The following is a 21,321-nucleotide window of genomic DNA, read 5'->3' as shown; positions in this document are numbered from 1 at the left end:
TACAGAAAACATATAGGGAAATTTAGCTTTCTTGAAGACAGGCCTGCAGCTACGTGATTCATCCTTTATACCATTTTAAGTTCCTGTGAATTGGTAACATAAGGGTATACTGTTCCAAACACAAAGTTAGATAGAAAATTCTATTGCACTTCTCTCTATAGTACCCTGTTGCCTGCATCAAGGCTCTCAGGTAATTGTGTGTAGTATATTTTCCTTACTCATTCTCATTATGAAAGTCCCCAAAGCGTTCACCAGCTGAGCATGGCCAGTCTGTCCCTCTAGGCTGACAGAGGAGATACGAGGAAAGGCTGAGAGAAATGGTTTTTTTCAGCCTTGAGAAGGCCTGGTGGAAACCTTATTACCATGTACCAGTACGTAAAGGGTGGCTTCTAGGAGGATGGATACTTCCTTTTTACAAGGAGTCACATGGAAAAGATAAGGAGGAATGGGTGTAAGTTACTCCTGGGGAGATTCCAGTTGGACTCCAGAAGAAAATTTTTCACTGTGAGTACAGTTAGACATTGGAATAATCTCCCAAGGGAATAGTGGATTCCCCTACACTGGACAGGTTTAAGACTCAGCTTGAAAGGGTGCTGGGCCATCTCATTTAAATTACTGTATTACCTAGAAAGGTTGGCTCAGGTGATCCTTGGGGTCCCTTCCAACCTGTCATTCTGTGATTCTGTGTTGAAATGGGAGAGGCTGAGGCTCTGCAGCTCTCAAGTGCAGGCAGATGTCTCACAGAAAGGTATCTCTGTGGACTATACTGGAAATATTTTTCTTTTAAAGAAGAAAGAAAAGCATAATTATCTTCTTCCTAGTGTGTCTCTGTCATTTTACTGTTAAATACTTAATTTCATTTCATAGAGATTTTGAAATGCTTTAATTTTGTGGGGAAAGATTAGGAAGCCTGCAATACAGCTCCCACTGACCCTGCTACCAACTTGTTCAGATGCTTGATAGGGTGTTGTCAGACTCCTTTAATTTATATATATCTTCACATGCGTTGTTAAATGTATCCCAGTTAAACCATCTAAGTAAAATCAGCACAGAAATAAACAGAAGGGAGACTCTGGCCTTCAGTGTGAGAAGAGGCAGCTACTCATAAATAATACATGGTATAGTACCTTGAGTCACCAGCACAGTAGTTAGGGCAGCAGAGCAGCTGCAGAATTTGCTAGGTTTCTACAAAAGCCATTGAAAATTTGGATGTTGCCTGTGACTTTTGTCTTTTTTAAAGTATTGAGTAAACTCTTTTACTGCATTTAAAGTTAAAAGATCTGCCTAGAAGAGCAAGCACTGACAGAGAAGTCATCAGCTGCAGAAGACGGCAAGCTCTGCAGTGTGCCCTGACATACTGGAACATGTCCACTATCGTAGGCATGTCTAGAGACCTGAGCATGCTGTGTGTTTGGCTGCCTCTGGGGGACAGTACCAGATACCAAACCAGGAGCTGTTGGGATGTATTTGTGCATCTGTAGGTGTTGTGACTGTTCCATCCAGTTCCTTGTGTCTCTCTCTGATTATGTAGTGTAGGTACACAAGCAGGAGTGGAAGCAGTGTGATTGCTACTAACCAAAATTTGTGACGGTGGTTTTCTTTCCAGATTGACTGATGGCAACGAATACCTCTTCCAAGCCAAAGATGATGTAAGTTTGTTTTCCGTATTGTTTATTACTGATGTGATATCTTTGCTGTTGTAAAACAGGGGGGAAATAGCTGCAAATTGCTCAAGGCTGTTTGCATTTCCTGTCTTCAGTCAGTCTGGTGCATACGTGAATGTAAGGTGTAGATGCAGATGCTCACCACCAGGGCAGAAGGGCTTTTCCAGTAGCCATCTTCTGCCCGAGCATAACCAGAGGAGTGCCAGAGGATGGGTTAGGACCGTGTTCCCTTTCATTTCCACGTCTTTCCATTCCCCTTCCACAATGTTGCGTGAATTAGAGAGGTTGTGTGGCACATGGATTGTAACAGCTTTCTGCATTTGGGACTTCTTAAAGGAGGAGATGAACACATGGATTCAGGCCATCACATCAGCTATCTCTTCTGATAAAATTGAAGTGTCCCCAACGACCCAGAGCACTCCAGCCTCCAGTCGTGCCCAGACCCTGCCTGCCAGTGTCACAATAACCAGCGAGTCCAGCCCAGGCAAGCGGGAGAAAGACAAAGAGAAAGACAAAGAGAAAAGATTCAGCCTTTTTGGTAAAAAGAAGTGAAACTCCATCTCCACACGCTGCACTTCTCTGACCGTTCCAGTGGAATTCCAGCATGCGAGCTCAGAACCAATACGTTACTCTCTGTGCCTCATGTTCCTCAATGTGATTGACATTTTTTTATTTATAGAACGTTTTGAAATTAAAAGCCAACAAAAAAGAATCTAAAGTTAAAAATGTATGAGGTGCATTGGGCAGCTTCTGTAGGAGGAGAACCAGGTTTGGAGGGTTTGTTGTTTCTGTTTTTGGGGTTTTGTTTTCGTTTTTGTTTTGTTTTGGTTTGGTTTTTTAATGAAGTTAATGTAGATTAGATCTTAATATTTAAACTGTTCCTCAATTTTGTGAGGCTGTCTTGGAAAATAACCCACTTCTAGTGCTATTGGTATGCAAGGCAGCGGTGCTCTCAAATCTACTGTGCACATCGAAACCCAATGTACAAATTTCCAACAACATTCACTTCCATTTAAGGTTGTTATGCTGAGTGTTGACTAGTAGAGCCTCCCATTACAGTTCTAATGTTTATTGAAATGATAGTGCATTATCTTTGCTGTAACAGAGTGCAGGTATGCATTAACTTACAGACAAACCATTTATATCCTGGCATCAGTTATTAACACAACCTGAAGCTTTTCTGCATCAAGTATGACAGATAAGAATGTTGGTGGACAAAGTGGATTGGCAGGCTTATACAGTTTTAAATAATCTCTAATTTCTTTTTTTTTTCCTGAAATACATTATATTGTATGTTTCAGATAATTCTAGTACAAAGTATAATAAGACTAGATGTATAATAAACCCTTTAAATTCATTGATAAGTGTAAAAGTGGAACTGAAGCATTTACTGGAAAAGTAATGTTACTCAAATGGTTACTTGCTTGTCAGCTGCAGCACTGTGTGTTATAATTTTGCTACATTACCTTGCTATTTGATACATAGTGTGCATTTCTCTGTCACTGTAACTATTGTAATGAGAAATTTTCATCTTACTGCACAATCAAAAATTACATTTAATAGGAATGAACTTTCAATGACTGGGCCTGTAGTCAAGAGTAGTACTGGAACTGGCTTTCAGTTGTATTGAACTGTACCTCTAGACTTTTACCCTATCTGTTAAATATATGCTATGTCATTAAATGCTTTTAAAACTAAATATGCTGGTTAAGTTTCTTATTTCATTTCTGAAAATGTTAAATCATAATTTTGAAAGAAGATAAAAAATAAAGTTATTTTAAAATGCCATCTCTCCTGTGCACTGAAACTCATGTCTTCAAATGGAATTCCATTGGTTTTGTCTGGAAGTTCATACTGAAATCGTTCTTTTGTCTCTTCCCACTTTTCTTTACTTTCCCTTTCCCTTCACTTCCAACTTGTCCTCCCTTTCACCCTGTCCCCCAAATTAAGTGCCACAGAATAAAGAGGGAAAGAATAAAAGCAGTGTTTTGTAAAATATTTTGACATAGGTATTTTTGTGATAAATAACCCTAGCAGAGCTAGGGCAACTGAATGAGTTACTGAACGTCATGCTCAGCTGGGGTAAAAATCCATGTGCTGGTTTACAGCAAAAGAACATTGTTGTGAGGAAGCCCTAATAGGCACTGGAAGTTTTAAACGCAATGAAGTGTAAGGAATCTGGGTTTTGTTTTGCTTTGTTTTGTTTTTTATTATTAAAATACACTCAAATATCATTTTAGATGGAAAGCAGACAAACTGCAAACTAATGTGTTTCCATGGTAGTTTTCTGAACATACGACCCATACAGTGTCTTCTTTTAAAGGAGTATACTGTGTTTTCTGGGACTTCCTTGTTTTCCAGAGTGTTTAATTATTAAACAATACTCATGCATATGAGTATTTACTCCTGTAATATTACATTGTTCCAGTTTAATTATTCAAATGTAGAATAAACCACTAGTCTTGTAAAATTCAAGAAAATATAAAGAGCTGAGATTGAACATTAGAAGAGAATATGAAGTATTTGTCTTAGCTGATTACACAAAAACATTGATGCCTTACGGTATTTATTACTGCAATTAAGTTGTGATGAGTAACTTAACAGATTGATCTTGACTACCAGTTGTGTGTAATCCTGTAGTGCTGTGGTTGAACATGACTTCAGAATTATTTCTATTGTTTATCTTGCCTCTTACTGCAAGTTTTTCCTGAATACTACTTGAATCGAAATCTTTTCTGTTTAGGAATGGATTTCAAGTTGCTGAGGAACAATAGTGAGTGCTTGGACTGTACAGGTGCAGTTTCTGTGCAGAGAGAATTGGTGGAAGCCTTGTATTGCATTCTAAGATAAGAGAAGGTATCAGAGAGCTGCATCTGAAGGGTCCTTTCCATATACGTACAATGAGGGAAAAAGCTCCAAACTCATTAGCCATAGGAATTAAGTGTGTGAGGGTTTTCTTTTAGATGGATTAACAGATTATTTGCATCAATCTGCTCTGCTTAGGGAACATGTTTTATTATAGGGTTGTACTCTCTATGAGGAAGATCAGTGGTGAAGTAAAAGAAATGTATGGTTAATCTTATCCTGGGAAGTAGTGTTTTAGACAGCTTTTTCACTTCCCCATGTTGTCTTCTTCATGCCTGAGTTCACAGAAAATGGACTTTGAAGTGTGGAGGCTCATTAAGAATACACTTCTGCAATAAATAACTTTCAGCTGTCATCCAGGTTTGCTTTTGTATGTGTATCTTTTTTTCTACCTGAACTAATCACAGGTAGCTGAATAAATATAGAAACTTAAATCACAATGAGTTGGAGTAAATGTTAGTCCTTTTCATTAAGAAAAAAAAAAATCAGAAAGTCAGGGTGTGCTAAATGACTGACTTAAGAAATTGCTGGAAAATGCAGAATTCACCTGATGCTACAGCTCTACTTGTGGGCTGAACAATCAAGGCCACATCCTGGTAACAGGAGGAATGAATAGGGGCTCTTGACTACCAGAAGGATGCAGCTTGCTTTTCTGTGTCCTGCTCTCAAGAAGTTATGTTCTGAGGTCAGGCAGTACAAAACTCGGGTAAGAAAGCATTAATCTCAAGTGCATTTGGATTTGGCTTGTCCCCATGGCTACAAGAATTCTGAGCCAGTTGAGTCAGTAGTATGCAGTGCTTGAGAGTCTGTAATTTATTGCCTTCCTTACTGCTGAATGTAATTTATCAACTGTTTTCAAGAATTTTTCTTTAGCCTTGTGAAAGCAATTCGATGAATATTCTGGTTCTGGAGCATTATTGGTTTTGTGTTTTGTTTTGTTTTGTTGTTTTTTTTGTTTTTTTTGTTTTTTTTCAAAGCATTTTAAACAAGATTAAAGTGCAAATAAGGCAAAGCATAACCCAAACCCGCAGTGCAGTCTGTAGGTGCTGCAGTACCTTGAATGACTGGTGAAAGCCAATAGAAATATATTACAACACAGAGCAATTAAATGCAAAAAGCACAGAACTTTGGGGGTTCACTTCTCATTTGGCTTGTGCCCTTTGTTGCTCTGCATTCTGATCACAGCCTAGTGGGATGAGATCTCTGACAATGTGCTAATACTATTGAAGCAAACCTAGATGAGGTGTGTGTGCTGTTGCCTGGCATCTGAGTCACTCCTCCGTGCAGCCAAGGCAGCAGAGTCTCTTCAGCAAGCCCACGTGGTCACATCTGCAGTGTGTCATAATGCAGCATATGCAGTGCCAGCATGGGCAGCCGAGGGGGAGAGCCCATGCTCCCCACACGTGCAAAAGAGTCCCACAATAGAAGACTGGGAGACCCAAACTTGTCTACTTTGCAATAAAATACAAATTTATTCTGTAAAGTATGAAAGGAAGGATTTTGTGCATAGTTCTATGTTTTGTAATGGATCTTCCCTTTCTTCTGAAACTCAGTATCCTGACGAAGCTGGAGATTGTGAACATCAAATCTACAATGCAGTTTAATTACATGTTTGACATATAATTTATTTGTGTATTAATGATTTTCACATAATAATCTTTAAGTGTTACAGGAAATGCGGGAGGGGGGTCACTATGTTATAACAGTAACAATTATCTGGGCCTAACATGAATTTTATTACTAGTTTTGTATTAAAATTGCTATTCTTTTACTCCCACACCTAGATGAAACATAATTTTCCTTGTTTCCAGAGTTACCAGTATTATCCATGAGAGGTCACTGTATCCAGAGAAATGCTTAGCTGTGACAGATCTGCTACCACCTTAGCAATACACCGAGTAGTACTTGTGCACTCAAGAGAATTAAGAGCTTGAATGAAAGTTTCCTTAACATGGAAAAGTCAGATTTCAAAAGATGTATGTAAATTTGTGGCAAGATTTAGACAGATGAATCATCATAGGAAGGAAGCTGAGTCAAGTGTGGCAACCAGGATACTGAAAGGTAAAGAACATGGACCACCATCCTTACCATGACAGAAAATATGAGAGCAAGATCTGATAGCACTTTTAAACTGATTGTTGGGAGTCCGTGAAAGGATTACAGAAATCGAGCCCCAAATGCATGTCTGGATAAAGGCAGGCAGTAGCCTATTAAGAGATGAGGTCTCCCATTAGGTCTGGAGCCCCTTCAGGCAGGAGGTACAGCAGAGCTATATGGTGGTAGCAATGCAGGTGTACAATGGGCTCAGCCACACTGCTTCTGAGGCTTCTGGAGTCTCTGTGGATGATGCTATACCTCCGTCCTGCTGGGCTCTCAGCAGGGGTGAGCACAGGAGACTAAGACAGATGAGATTTATTGATCTACTGTACATGGCAGTACTGGACTGCACTTAGACATGCAGCAAAATACATGTGTTATCATTGGTCAGAAGGACGTTCTCTTCAGGATTTGAAGGAATATGGGATGTCTGATCTTCCAGAAATGGGCTAGCTTTGCATTTGAAGATGGAAAATGCTCAGTTTTTTTCTTTACTCTTTTTTTCTTCTGACACTATTTCTGGCCACATCTTAGTATTTCATGAATGTAAATCAGTATTTCCACCCACAAGGAATAAGATCTTAGAGCAAATTCCTCTGTTAATATTTTGTAGTTAAATTATAAAATCACTGCAAGACATCAGTCTGGATTGGATTAATGTAATGCCAGGCAACAAACAAACAGATCACAGTTCATGCTTCTGATCCCTCCCCTCAAGTTCTTACAAATTTTATATAATTTAAATTATTTGCAGCTCCGATAAGAAATATTTATTTTGAAATAGCCAATTAGTATGCCATCTCCATGCATCTGCTGTACATTCATCCACAAAAATATAAGTTATGAATGGTATTTTGTGTAGCAAAAATCTAGGACGTAACAGATGTCTCTGTGAGGGAAAATCTCAAGGTTCATTCACAGCCCTTAGATATGTACAGAGTCAGCAGAATACATCACAGAGGGTGGTGATAATCTGAGATGTAGTGTTTTTTGGTGTCTTCTGTACTAGGCATGCTTCAAAACACACACACAAATTAATAACAACAAAAAACCACACACACACAAAAATGAACCCCTCAAAAACCTCAGCAGCCCTTTGGTGTGGAGTGTGGTAACATTGGTGCTGTTGGAAATTTTTATGTATCTTTTCATTAAGTTTTGTTGATTTTTACAGAGTTATGATTGGAAATATGTTCAAACTACTCTTTTTTTAAACATAAATGGCTTTTTTTGACTGAGGTTGACACTCTGTCTTGGTTTGTTTAGGTTTCTCCCTCATATTTAGAAAGGACCTTTAAGATCATGGAGTCCAACCAATTTGTGATATTAAGGACTTTTAAGAACTCCCTGTGTTTTTTTCACAGCTGCCCATCTACAATAAAGCTGATATTCTTAGGCCTTTATCTCAAGAATTATATTCAGTTAGATTTATAGATTCATAGAATCATAGAACAGTTTGAGTTGGAAGGGATCTTAAAGAATTACACCCAGTATGGATACTAAAAAGAAAGCTCCTAATAGGAAAGTAATAATGTTTTTTCTTTTTCTTTTAAGTGGAAAAAATACACATAAAACTCACTGTGGAAGGTAATTCAATCACCAGAAAAATGTCCAAAAGTCCTTGGAAAAACAAATCAAGCTGAATTTGCAGTTTCACACATTTAATGTAACATTTTTTGTTTGGTTTTGTTTTAAGGTTCTTTGGGTGTTGGTTCATGGCTAGCTATGGTAAAATAATAATAATGATTTATAACAAATCAGGGTTTTTTCTAAAACTGAATATTTATTTTTAGTAAAGCAGTGGCTATTGTTTAATGCCTCCACACTTTGACCATAGTAAATATTACAAACAAAAAAAGAGATATTCTAAGGTTTTACTGACGGATGAAATACAAGGCTCAGCTTTCTAGCACGGGTGGATTTGTGTACCTGTGGGTAAGGAAAAACAGCGTCTTTAAAGCTGCTCTTACTCCTGCCCTCTAGAGGCTACAAGAATGTGAGATGTTACATGAAGTTTCTCTTCCGGAAGGTAAAGCTCCTACCTACATTTAGCTGACTGGCAGCATCATCAGTGGGACCACCACGTCTGTTATGTGACCAATGGAGAGAGGTGAGCAGATTAAGTTGGCAAAATGCTAGCGGTATTTACTAGCAGTTTTCTGGTGATGGGAGGAAAATAGTACTAAGAGAACAGTGTAAATAGTTCCTTGCATTCTGGGTAACTAAAAATACCATAGCATACCTAATGAACAGTGCCATAAGTGACAAAATACTGTATTTGTGTCAAGACTTGAATTAATGCCTTATTTTCTAATTACAATTGTATCTCAGCAGTTTGATGTTCAGAGATAATTTATCATACTATTAGTGCTGTTGATAATAGAAATCTTTCAGGACATGCTTTATTGGACAGAAATTTGTGCTCAGTATTAAACCATTTGTTTTAAAGACAATATTAAACCATTTGCTTTTAAAACATCTATTCAGGGGCATCACAGGGTTCTTCCAAGAATAAATTTTGTAAGAAAAAACAACACAAAATCAAGCATCGGAAACCCTTATGTGTTTCTTTATTAATATAGTTGAATATAGTCATAATGAACGTTTTATAAAGTTGAATATATTTTATTCCTTTAAACATATTTTAAACAGTTACCTAAAAGGAGGGTTGATTTAGCAATTACTTAGAGACTTTAAAAATTTCAGTAATAAGTTTATCTAAGTGAGTGGGAGATAGTCTCAAAGGTGCTCATAAAAGTGTTACACCCTGTATGAATTTGAAATATATATAATTTAAAATCAATAAAAATTACATGCAGAGCTGACTTTAACTTAAGAAAATAACAGTGTTAAAAAATTAAAAGCCTTTGCCACTACGTTCCTCAACGGCTGCTAGAACAGGAGGTGTTTTATACAGGTGCACCGCACATTCTATCCTACTATAGACCTGTCCTACTGAAGACCTACCCTATCACCAAAGGGAAATTAAAACAAAGTATTTGTGCCAAGAGATTTTCAACCAGCACACAGACATAATTGCTCTTTTCTATGTTATTCATTCTGAAAAGGGCTTTTCTAGTAATGGATTGTGGCACTTTTCAACAATAATCAATAATTTTAATGGCTCTGTGTGTTTAGACAAAACAAGACGGTGTACGAGTGCTAAGATTTTGCCAGGTTACCTGCTGGGAAACCAACTGAATGCAGTACAAAGCTGTCTGCAAACAGTGTTGACTGATTTTATTGTATCTTAATTTTTCTAAATTCTTGTTAGACTTTTGGATTCAATTGTGAAAAAGCAGAAAGATGGGTTTGATTGTGTAGAAGGGCGAGTGACTTACGTGACAAGGCATGACATTGTAAGGAAGGTTGTGTGTGACCTTGTATTCAACATTTAACGCCCTTTTTCACGTTGATGACGGAAGTGCATGACAGACGTAACCTACGATGTGATTACAAATGAAAAACCAGGCTCGCTGCCTCCACCAGACGTAGGGAGCTGACCCTGGGAGGCCGGCCCACCCCCAACCGCTGCCAGCTGAGGGGCCTCCCGGGCCTGAGGAGCCGCTTGAGACCCAGCCGCGACCGCGCCCTCTCGAAAAAAAAGAAATAAAAATGGGCGGGAAGAGCTGCGGGCGGCCGTTGGGCGGCGCGCGCCGTCCCCACCTCACGCCGCGGCTGTTGCCCCATCGCAGAGCCGTCACCACAGCAACCACGCGCGCGTCGCCGCGAGGACATCCTGGGAGCTGCAGTTCCGGCTGCGTCCTGCTCGCCTGCACTCGCGGCCCAGTGGGGCGCGGCGAAGGATGAGGCGGGACGGGCGAACGCCGCTGTTACCAGCCAAAGCCGGTCTCCATAGGCGACGGCGTGGGCTCTTCCTCGCTCGCCCACTCGCTGTTGGAGCGCCGTCACTTCCCGCTGCTCGTCGGCATCCTGTGCGCTTGCCTCCGGTGTGCACGGGGAAAGGGCGGCTGTCCCCTCAGATTCCACTTCATTGAGGGGGGGCGGAGAATAAGTCCTCTGCCCCTCGCATGCGCCCAGAGTGTCGTTCCCCCGGCGCTGCCGTGAGGAGGAAGAGGGCAGTGGACGGCCTTAAGGCGTCGGAGGCAGGTCCGCTCTCAGCAAGGCGTCCCGCTCTCCCGCCCCTGGGTGCTGGGCACAACGCCAGGCTGATCGCGATAGGAACTGCTGGCTTGGGGGCCGCGAGAGATAATACAGCCTTTTGGAGACTGTTGCTCTGGGTGTGATGCCAATTTGCTTCAGGTGTGGAGCGTAATTAACTGAGGGCGGGTCGTGGCGCTTCCGGGTTATATTGCCAGCGTCCCGGGGACCCTGGGGAGTATTACTAGTGCTGTAACCTTGGGTGTGGGCAGACGGTGAGTGTGAGGCGTGTTGTATAGGAAAAGCTAAAGGGGTTAGCCTTGCAGTGGGTACTTTAATCCTCCCTTCCATCTGGCACTATGCTCTGTGAATGAATCTTTGGGTTTGCTGTTCTGATTTTAGCATTCTTTTCCCTGCGATTGTGGTTGCAGGTTTGTGGGTTTTGGAGGGTTAGGTTTACTCTCTTATTGAGTGATACTGTGAAGTGGTGGATGTCTTACCACAAACAACGTGCAGCAGCTACTCTCGGTTGAAGAAAAAGACAAGCAAGGAAATGTGTTCCTTGGGAATATCAATCCAAAGGATAACAGTAAATAAAAGCACAAGGTCCTACTACTTCATGGCAAATTGGAGTGGTTTGTGATGGAAAAATAGAAATATAAAATTGTTTTAATTACACAGTTGATGTAGAGTCTGAAAGAGGAAGTTTTGCATTGCTGGGGAAAAGGAAAGGTGCATAAATATTACCATATTTATGCTGACTGTTGTGTATAATTTCTCTTTTTTTTTTTTTTTTCAATGGTATCTCGTATGAAGAGACTTAGAAGACCCTTGACCAGTCACAACTGCCACAGAACGGATCCAAACACGGGTCCTCCCCCTTAAAGTAGTCCCTTTGCATTTTTAAATGCACCTGCATTCTGCAATTCAAAACCTGGGTTTTGTTGCTTTGTCTTTTTCAGTTACGGTCCAAAGATAGCTAGATTGAAAAGAAGAGCACCCAGGAAGCTTCGTGCAGGAAGCCAAGAAGGTGCAATACGGGAGACGCAGAAGGGAGCCTTTGGCAGGTGGTGGTGGTGACGCACAGAAATTACTTTGCTTTCGGAAAGAAAAAGCCCTGTCTGTTGCTTATGTAGGTGTATTTTTGTGCTCTCCCTTCTCCCTCAAGAAGTTGCCTGGGTCGCGCAGGAGCGGGGAAACGGCGGCTGCTCATCCTGGGCGGCAGCAGCAGCAGATTATGGTGGTAGCGCGGCGCGAGCAGACCTGATCCACGAATGCGTTTTTTATTTAAGATCGTCACTCGAAAGTGCCACCTGAAGCTTCAGCAACTGGGCAGGGACTGCTTCACGTTTTAAAGGGGGAAAACCCTGAAGGGGGAAGGAGTTAAGGAAAGGAGGGGCAGCGCTAGGTTTTGTGTGTGCTTGTGGGGAGAGGGGATTGGTTATCATGGCGGATCGGACAGCTCCTAGATGCCGGCTCCGGCTGGAGTGGGTTTACGGGTACAGGGGTCACCAGTGCCGCAACAACCTGTACTACACGGCAGGCAAAGAGGTGGTTTACTTCGTGGCTGGAGTCGGCGTGGTTTACAACACCAGAGAGCACAGCCAGAAATTCTTCCTCGGGCACAACGATGATATTATCAGGTAAGGGGGCTGACTTTGCTGGTGGTGGGGTGGGGTTTAAAGGAAAGAGAGGAGGCGAACGTAGCGCTAGCAGAATACTCCGTCCTTGCTTCCTATAGCTCAGCTTGTATCTCTCATTTTAAAGCAGCTCAGATTTGTCACCAGCAGGCTGGGTGAAAGCTGGGTTTCTAGATACCGTTATTATTAATTTTTTGTAGCAAAGCTTCAAAATGTTGCAATAATGAGAGAAGGTAAGTTTTTCTACTGCACTTTGCCAAAAGCAAAGTGTTTTGTTTCAATACGGAAATGCACTGGAAATATCTTAGTGCAACAGTACTGCAAAATTGTGGATCCGGCTCCTTGCTCTTTCCAGAGCTGGGACCCCAGCTCACTGAGGTTTTATAGGTATGTGTAGCATTCCTTTACACTCAGCAAAACGCAGCACAAGAGTGCCATAAGCCTGGCACAGGGGTCAAACTAGGATTTTTTTAGATGTTGTCTGGAATATCTCACTCAAAACCAAGTTTAGCTAAAAAACCCTTTCAAGCATGCTAGTGCAAGATGGCTACAGAAGCACGAGTCTTGGTCCTGATCCGACCGGTTTTTTGTCTTTCTCTCAAATTCTGCCGAAACAGTCGGTTTAATTGATGGTGTTGTCATATAGGAATATTATACCACAGCTTGCAAAGTAGCACAATAAAAATGTGGTTATGGAGTGCAAGGTAGGATTTAAAATCAAATGTCCAAAATACAGAAATTTACATCAGTAAAATAGAAAATTAATTCTGTCTCTATTACTTGATGACAGAAATGTGAACATCCTTATAAAGGATGTTGCCTGATAATGACGCTCTTCCAGGCACAGCTAACTGCTGCCAACCCTATTCACCAAATTCAGCATGAATGAAGCATTCCCTTGATGCTGTGAAACCAGAATAGTCCCAGGTGACTCATGGTGCAGTAATACTGTGGAAACTTCTGCTAAACTCAGTTTTGACACTCAATAGCAAAATCACATAGTTGCGTAATCCTCTGAAGCCTAGCCTGTTTACAGCAGTCTACTTCTAATGAGAGCTTTTGGCTGCTGTGTATGCTACTAGTGGTGGTGTTCTTCTCTTTATGATGCTTTACAGAGTAGCATCTTATGAAGTATATTAGATGTGAATAAAAGTTTATTCTTGTTTCAAAGATACTAGGAGTTCCAAAAAGGTGTTTAAATGGACACTTGAATGCTGAGATACTTCAGAGAGGAATTAAGTATTTTAGATGCATCTGCAGTATCATGAAATTAAATTAAAATTGTCTGTGTTGTGTGGACACAAATTTTGATGCCCTATGGGATATGAAGTGTAATCTATGTACAGAGTTGTGTATTTCTGAGCTTATGTTTGAATTCTCATTAAATACTAGAAATATAATTCATTAATACAAACCTCCCTAAAAGGAGATTGTAGTGAGGCTGGCGATGGTCTTTTCCCAAATAACTAGCAATGAGAGGAAATGGGTTTAAGTTGTGCCAGTGTTGGTTTGGAATGGACATTAGGAAAAACAGAGGTGGTGAGGCATTCAAACAGGCTGCCCAGGGAGGTGGTAGAGTCACCATCGCTGGAGGTGTTCAAGAATTGTACAGATGTGGCACTTCAGGATATAGTTTTAGTGATCATGGTAGTTGGCTTATGGTTGGACTTAATGATCTTAAAGGTCTTTTCCAACTACATATCTGCATACATGCACTGGATTTTGGTTGGACAATGATGCTTCAGTTCTCTCTCTTTTCCTTTTCATCTTCTTTTGCTTTTTCTTTACTTTTGTTTGTTTAGTATTCTACCTGCTGAGGAAAAATTATTGTACTTGACATCACCTCTTTCACCAAACCAAATGGTATACTTCTGTGCCATTTATTTTCAGACATCTCATATTAGGAGGCTGCTTTTACTAGTGTCACATTTAAAATGTACAATGAGAATATAAAAAATCTGAGTGTCTGGTATTTGTTGTTTGACACCACATATCTCTGTTCTGCTCTTTAAGAACAACTAGCAACCACCTGCTGAAATTCACTGATATTTTGGGGGACTCACTATACATTCAACTAATGGTTTAGAAAGATGAACTTGGATTCTGATCTGCAACAGGATCAGAATTCTGTAGGATAACTGTAGTTTCAACACAGAATGAAACATCTGGGTCCAGCACGAGCAGGACTCAAAAACCAGTTAATTGTTTGGAGACTAAAAAGACATGTCAGTTAGGCTGTATTTCATGCTCTTTTATTATAAACTTCATATCAGCTCAGGAGTGGTGAAGATCAGAACATTCCTCCTTTCCCTGAGCTGTGAGCCCTACAGTTTACCCACAGGTCTGCATTAACAGACCACAGAGCAATGGTGGAGTGTCTTGTGCAGGAGCCCTACCTTCGATTGTTCTTTAAATGGGACCTAGATGCACCACAGCTAGTGCATAATAACTATGTGAAACTAGCTAACTATGTAGCTATTGTGTCATTTTAATGGAGAAAGTGTCATGTAGAGAGATCATGACACATGAAACTGATTTTCACTGAGTTCAGTCATCTGTGCTTTGCAGGATTAGGTTTCAGAAGCTGTACTATTTACTATTTAGAAGTGGGCTTCTGCAACAGCTCATTGCAGTGGCTGTCAGTTCATGCATTAATGAGGGGCTTGCAATTCATGCAGCATCACTGCCTTTCAACAGAACTGATGCAAATGTAGATTTAACATTTAGTATAGCCACTTGCACAATTAGATAATTAGTTTTGACGGTAACTGAGCACTTTCAAAAGAACAGAAGATTTTACTCCATTATCATGCGTTACCTGTGGAACAGAAAGCACTTAGATCTTTCCTCTTTTCTCTCTCAGTTGCGGGGCGGTTCTCTACTTTTTCTGTGATTTATGCATGTAAAAGCCACATGGATTAAAACAAAAACAAAATAAAAGGCAAAAAAAAGAAAAACCCAACAGTTGAGATAATTCTCATTGTAATTTAAAGTGCAGTGGGTTTTATTGGTTTTTACCGAGTTCATTTGTAAACAGAGCTCTCTGAGAAATCTTTCCAGTGATGTGATAACAGAGTTGTTGCATCTACATGTTTTTGTAGTTCCAAGAATTTATGCACTCTTTAACTGTTTTGCTGAATATGTCAAAACTTACTGAGGGAATGCCTTTGACAGCATATTGAAGACTTCACCTGCACTTTTTATATACCCCAGTTTCTTGTGTTACCTGGTATGTTGTAGTATTGTGCATTTACAAAGGTGTGTTTTGCATCCCAGTTATGATCAAGCAAGTCATTTGTAAGGTGGACTGCCATGAGAGATGGCTCCCTTCCTCAGATCTCTCTGTAGTATTTACTGCCTGGGCATGGTACCTGGAAAGCCTTCCTGTTATGTGTGATGCCAAGCATGTTATTTATGTAAGGCTGCTTACAATGTAATAGCAATGTTGGATTTATCAGAATATTGCAGTAAGTATGCTGGGGTGTTTGTTCCACTCTGCTGACAGATTGAGATTAAAAACGCGGATGTACCAGTGGTGAGGAGATTTACTGGGCTGTGGTTTGTGCTGTAGAGTAAAACTTGCAGGAGACAGTATGCATACTGGAATGTGGGGGAATGTTTTCTTGTCTTTCTGCAGCTGGGAGAAAAGGAAATACATTGCTGTCATATGTTGCTGACTGTAGTAAAGGTAATTTTGGACTGAGTAAATGGATGGCAGAGATAAGCAAATAAAAAACTGAGTTCAAATATCTGATTTGTACTTAATATTTTATTTAAATTTGTCTATTATAATAATATAACTGTTGATAGGGTCATGCTTATTTGAAGGGATCTAAAATACTTTTTTGTTTACTTGCCACCATTTGGATGGTGAGTGACAGCATTTATTTGCTACAGAATGATCTTCAAGTTCTTACTGTAAGCGCGTGGAAGACTGTCTGTCTGTAGCTTCTGCTAAGCCTTGACTTTAGTCACAGAAAGTTCACGTGCAGGACTGCTGTAGTGACCTGAGAGACAGCAGAGTAGCAATGAAGCCATCCCAGGTTTTCAACCATAGAAATTTCAGATATTGTGTCTTAAGCAAATGCTGTGCAGGTTCCCGTACAAAGCCAGTAAACCTTTACAGGCTTGGCTTTGGAACAGCTAGGGTGATGCAGAATCTGAGATTCATGTACGCTAATGTGCTTTGGGAACCGTTTTATTAAAGGAGTTCCATATTAAAGAAATTAATCTCCATAAAAAGCTCACCTAATCAGCTTGTTGTTCCTTTTGCTTTCTGTCTCAAAAAAACGGGGGTAATGCCATTTATTTCATGAAATTCTGGTGCTGCTCTTTTTGCATTGCTGGATTGTTGTGCTGCTTTTAGATTCTAAGTCTTTACTGGGGCATGAGATGCTATAAATATTTGTTTCTTAAATATCCGTATTAAAGCATCAGATATTGGAATATATAGTTACAGTTTGTTGTTGAACATGATTTAAAAATACATACATGAGTTAAAAATGCAGACAAACTCAATAGGCTTTTGCAGCAATCTGTGGGAACAGCTGTCCTTCAGCTACAGTATTTAAACAGACCAGGCCCTGCTTCCCAGCGATACCTCAGATATGGCAACAGAACAAGAAGTGAGATTTATTGCTTGTCCAGTCACATCTCACTTGGTTGTCTGGGCAAGTGAAAAGATGTTTGTTATTAAAAATCACAAGTGGAGTTTTGAGCATTTAAATAATCGGATTGATTTAACTCGTTTTCAAAACAGAAAATAAATCAACATGGCCAACGAAATGGGAAGCACTTGTATTCCTGTAGAAAATGTTTGGCTCTTTATTATGTTGTTATCTTTCACAGCTGAAAAAAAGACAGGTTTATCATCTACTGTATTACATCTTTTATTGGATTTGTGTGAAGCAATTAATTGTCATCCAGTTTATTAAATACCAGGATTTTGGTATGCATTGGTCCTTTATCAAGATTTTGCAGCTAGAAAGTTCTCCTTCATGTTATTTTCCCTGTTCCCCCCACTGTTTACAGTATCTTAAGGAATTAAACTTAGTGTATTTTTTTTTCTCAGCAGTAACTCTCTGAAATTCTTGGGGGGTTTTGTTTGATTTAAGGTGGCTAGGAATCATCAGGTAGTGGTGCATAACCACTGTTTGACAGGCTGAAAACTCATGAAAAATGTTTTAATATGAGTGAACTTAATTCCAAATTATCTTTTTAGATAATTCAATGATTTAGATAATTTAAGAAGGATGGGGGGAGGGGAGAAATGTATGGAAGATGGTTTTTATTACCATTTTCTACTCTAAAACCTCCTACAAAAGTATACTAACTCTAATTTTTACCAAAGTTTATAAACTATATGTTGTAGGACAGAAGAGGTCAACCACCATGAACTATTATTCTTGTCTTTATTACTGACTAAATGAATGTCACATTTATCTAGGTAATTTCCAGCTACTTCCTTTCTTTTTTGCAGGTCTTGATTAGGCTTTCTGCAGGAAGAATCACTTCTTTCTTTTAACACTTAATGGAGAAATAATTTTGTGTATTTCAGCAATTAATATTAGAAATTCATACTTTTGCCAATTGTAATTTGCTCATAACTGGGTATCTCAAGAAAGGATTGTCTGGTAGGGAATACAAATGTCCTGCTAACATTTTCACCACACAAATTGGCAGCTGAGACTTGTGCAATGAGGAGGTGTATGCTTCTGTAGTCTGTGCTTTGGACTTTTCTTCAAGGATACAATGGCTGCACTTCCTTTGAAAACAGAAGATAGAGGGCTTGGGGTTTGTACTGCATTGCAGAAAAAAGTTATTTTGCTGTAGTATCTGCCTGGGAGTAGAAGGTTTTTGGTTTGAGGGAGATAGTTACTTTTTTTTTTTTTTTTTTTTTTTTTTTTAAAGTCTTGAACAAGGTGGAATGGCAGCAGTATTTGTAGCAGTGCTTCTGGTATGTCTGTGTAGAAGGACAAACAGCTGGAACAGTTTTCTGGTACCATAAATACTTCCATGAAGTGTCCTCAATGACTTTAGTATCAGCTTGTGCCTAGTGCCTGTGAACTTTCTACAGCTGGAAGTGTTAGAATTCTTCTGTATAAAAAGTAGAGGGCTAGTAAGATCTTGAAAAGAGTATTCTCACTTGCTTACTGCTCAGGCTTTTAGGAACCTTGGTAAATAGCAAAAATCCGACTTCCCCACTTAAAAACTCTTCTTTGGAAGACCAGCTTGTTTTTCTTGAGATGATTTCAACCCCAAGAACATGTCTGATGGATGTGTTGAATTTGGATTCTTCTTTAGAAGTGGTATTTATAATGGACTTGAATGAGACCTCCAAAGCTTAAGAAAAGGCTTAAGGCCAAGTATATAGCCACATATTTGTGTCTGTCTTGAAGACTGCATGATGAAGCAACCCAAGAGATCTCTGGAGGAAACATCATTCAAAATTTCTGCATCTTCAGGTACAGTGATATTGGACACATCCATAGAAGAACATCACAGTGCTTTGGTCTGGAGTCATTGGTATTACAGGGAAAGGTTTACACACAATGTGCAAACACACTGGAAGTAAAAGTTAGTGGTTTAGTTTTCACATTGTTTCTACTTTACATGCTAAACAAAACTGCAAGTTTAAGAACAATTTAATAATGAAGTATCACTCAAAGAGGCATTGCTATTTATATGACTGTGCATTGTGGTGATGTTCTAAGTTGTTACTGACAGTATAGTGAATCCACTGATCAGTCAGAGGTGGACTACGTGATTCTAAATTCTGATGAGCGTGTTGCTCTATACACATTCAGAGTTCAGAATGATTGAGGTGTTTTGTGTGTACTCAGGTGGTTTTGATATGAAGTACATCAAGTTTCTTTAATCAGTCTAGCAATACAGTGAACTTTGGTATGCTGTATATTACTGATATTTCTGTTAGTGCTGGTGTTGAAGTCTGTTCTTTTGGGACAGATTGGAATAAGCTGAAACAATGGTAGTACAATATGAAATAAACTACTCTGAGAGAGATGTAGCAACCCCATTATTTTGTCTGCATAACACTTCTTGTTACAAAGGATTTTACTGAATTTTTATTGGCATTTTGAGTGCCTTCATTATTTTTAACAGATCTGGGTGTGCAAGACAGAATCCTACATGAAAGCTGCTGACTAGTAAATATACTGTATATATAGTCACACTAATATTGATGCATCTACACAAAAATCGGTTGTGTCTTTGCATGTTTTCAGAAATTCATGTGCAGAGATAATTGCAAATGTCATTTACTCTTAGACTGTCTTTAGTAACATTACTTGCAAGTATTAATTGCAAAGTAAGAGTATAACATTTTTGGGTCAAGATGAGCTGAACTTCTGAAGAATTCGGGATGCAGTGTGGTATTTTCACCTGTAAAAAAAAAAAAAAAAAAGGCTTTTATTCTAGAAATTAAGTTAACTATAGCCATCAACTGTAGGTAACTACATTAATCCACACAATTGTCTTCTGTAGGCTGTCATTCCACAGTCTGAGGACAGGCTGAGAGAGTTGTGGTTGTTCAGTCTGGAGAAGAGAAGGCTCCGAGGAGACCTTCTTGTGGCCTTCCTGTATGTGAAGGGGGCCTACAAGAAGGCTGGGGAGGGACTTTTTAGGGTGTCAGGTAGTGATAGGACTAGGGGCAATGGATCCAAGCCAGAGGAGGGTAGGTTTAGATTAGATGTTAGGAAGAAGTTGTACACCGTAAGGGTGGTGAGACACTGGAACAGATTGTCCAGGGAGGTGGTGGAAGCCCCATGCCCTGATGTCTTTAAGGTCAGGCTGGATGTGGCTGTGGGCAACCTGATCTAGTGGAGGGGTGTTCCTGCTCACAGCAGGGGGGTTGGAACTAGATGATCCTTGGGGTCCCTTCCAACCCTTAAAATTCCATGATTCTGTGTAGTTGGAATTTACGCAGTGGATTGGTGAAGGTGCTTTATTCCCTGCTAATACAGATTTCAGTAGGTCTTTAAAGCTTGCATACACCTTTCTAAATCAAAGATTGTAATGCTATATTCCTTGGGTTAATTGTCATGGGGTTTTTTAATTACCATACACGCTAATATTCCTAGTTGAGTGAAATTATTAGTTCAGAAATAGAACTAAGATGAGATAATGATCAGGGACCTCTGTCAAAAATCCCTGTGAAGGACAAAATTAAAAATCTTAGAGAATTTTGATACAATGATCTCCAGATACTTACATTTTAATGACATTTGCATTTAATTAAGTCCCTCAAATTTTATCTAAAGATAGAATGAGATAAAAAATTATAGGTTGGTTGGTTTGGTTTGGTTTTTTTTTGCTGTGAGCAAAATATATTGGACAGTGTCTAGAGTTTTATCCAGCTAGCTAAAAGGAAAATTCTAATTACTGGAAAGAGTGTGGAGGCAGTAAATTGTCAGTTGCATTCTATTTAATTGAGTGGTAAACGAATCTCACTATTCACTTTATATCACAAATTTTTATCACTAATATACAATTTTATGGCTATTCTGCTATTCCTATAGCTTACAGATTTCAAACTACTTTGCTGCTCTTTTTTGATGCTGCTTCCATGAATTGCTTTAGCTGAAGATGAATTGCCAACAAAATAACTTTCGATACTAAAACATCTCTTGTATGTCTAATGTCCTAGTCTGTATGGCAGCCTAAACCTGCTTGCTACCTTAAATTTCTTTTATCCTTTTAAATTATCATTATATCATTTTTGAAGTTAACTTTAATAAATTCAAGTCTTCCCTGGCAGAACACTAATAGTTTTATCAAAAAAAATATTAATGAATAATTACTTTCTGAAGAGAATAAAGTAATTTCTTCCTTTGAGATAGAGTGTTGAGGGGTTTGTATTTTTTTGTTGCTTTGTTTTAATACTTTTCATAGAATTCATGGGAGCATTTTAGTTGGAAAAGACCTTTAAGATCATT

At 39.4% G+C, this 21,321-nt stretch overlaps 2 protein-coding genes across 5 annotated transcripts in view; both read left to right on the top strand.

The window, feature by feature from the left end:
* The window catches only part of SPTBN1 (spectrin beta, non-erythrocytic 1), a 128,972-nt gene extending 125,455 nt beyond the window's left edge, over positions 1 to 3,517 (top strand). For all 3 annotated transcript variants that reach the window (XM_054383418.1, XM_054383419.1, XM_054383420.1), the window contains exons 35-36: positions 1,607 to 1,649; positions 2,001 to 3,517. In XM_054383418.1, the coding sequence (XP_054239393.1) occupies positions 1,607 to 1,649; positions 2,001 to 2,216 (259 nt within the window). In that variant the 3' untranslated portion in view covers positions 2,217 to 3,517. The remainder of the gene's footprint in view (positions 1 to 1,606; positions 1,650 to 2,000) is intronic.
* An 8,656-nt stretch (positions 3,518 to 12,173) lies between these two features.
* The window catches only part of EML6 (EMAP like 6), a 102,881-nt gene continuing 93,733 nt past the window's right edge, over positions 12,174 to 21,321 (top strand). For both annotated transcript variants that reach the window (XM_054383407.1, XM_054383408.1), the window contains exon 1: positions 12,174 to 12,370. In XM_054383407.1, coding sequence (XP_054239382.1) covers positions 12,174 to 12,370 — 197 coding nt within the window. The remainder of the gene's footprint in view (positions 12,371 to 21,321) is intronic.

This window comes from Indicator indicator, chromosome 9, assembly GCF_027791375.1.
Source record: "Indicator indicator isolate 239-I01 chromosome 9, UM_Iind_1.1, whole genome shotgun sequence".
In the NCBI taxonomy this organism is placed as follows: Eukaryota; Metazoa; Chordata; class Aves; order Piciformes; family Indicatoridae; genus Indicator; species Indicator indicator.
The sequence above is the reverse complement of the archived record's forward strand: the minus strand, read 5'-3'. Positions and strand labels throughout refer to the sequence as shown.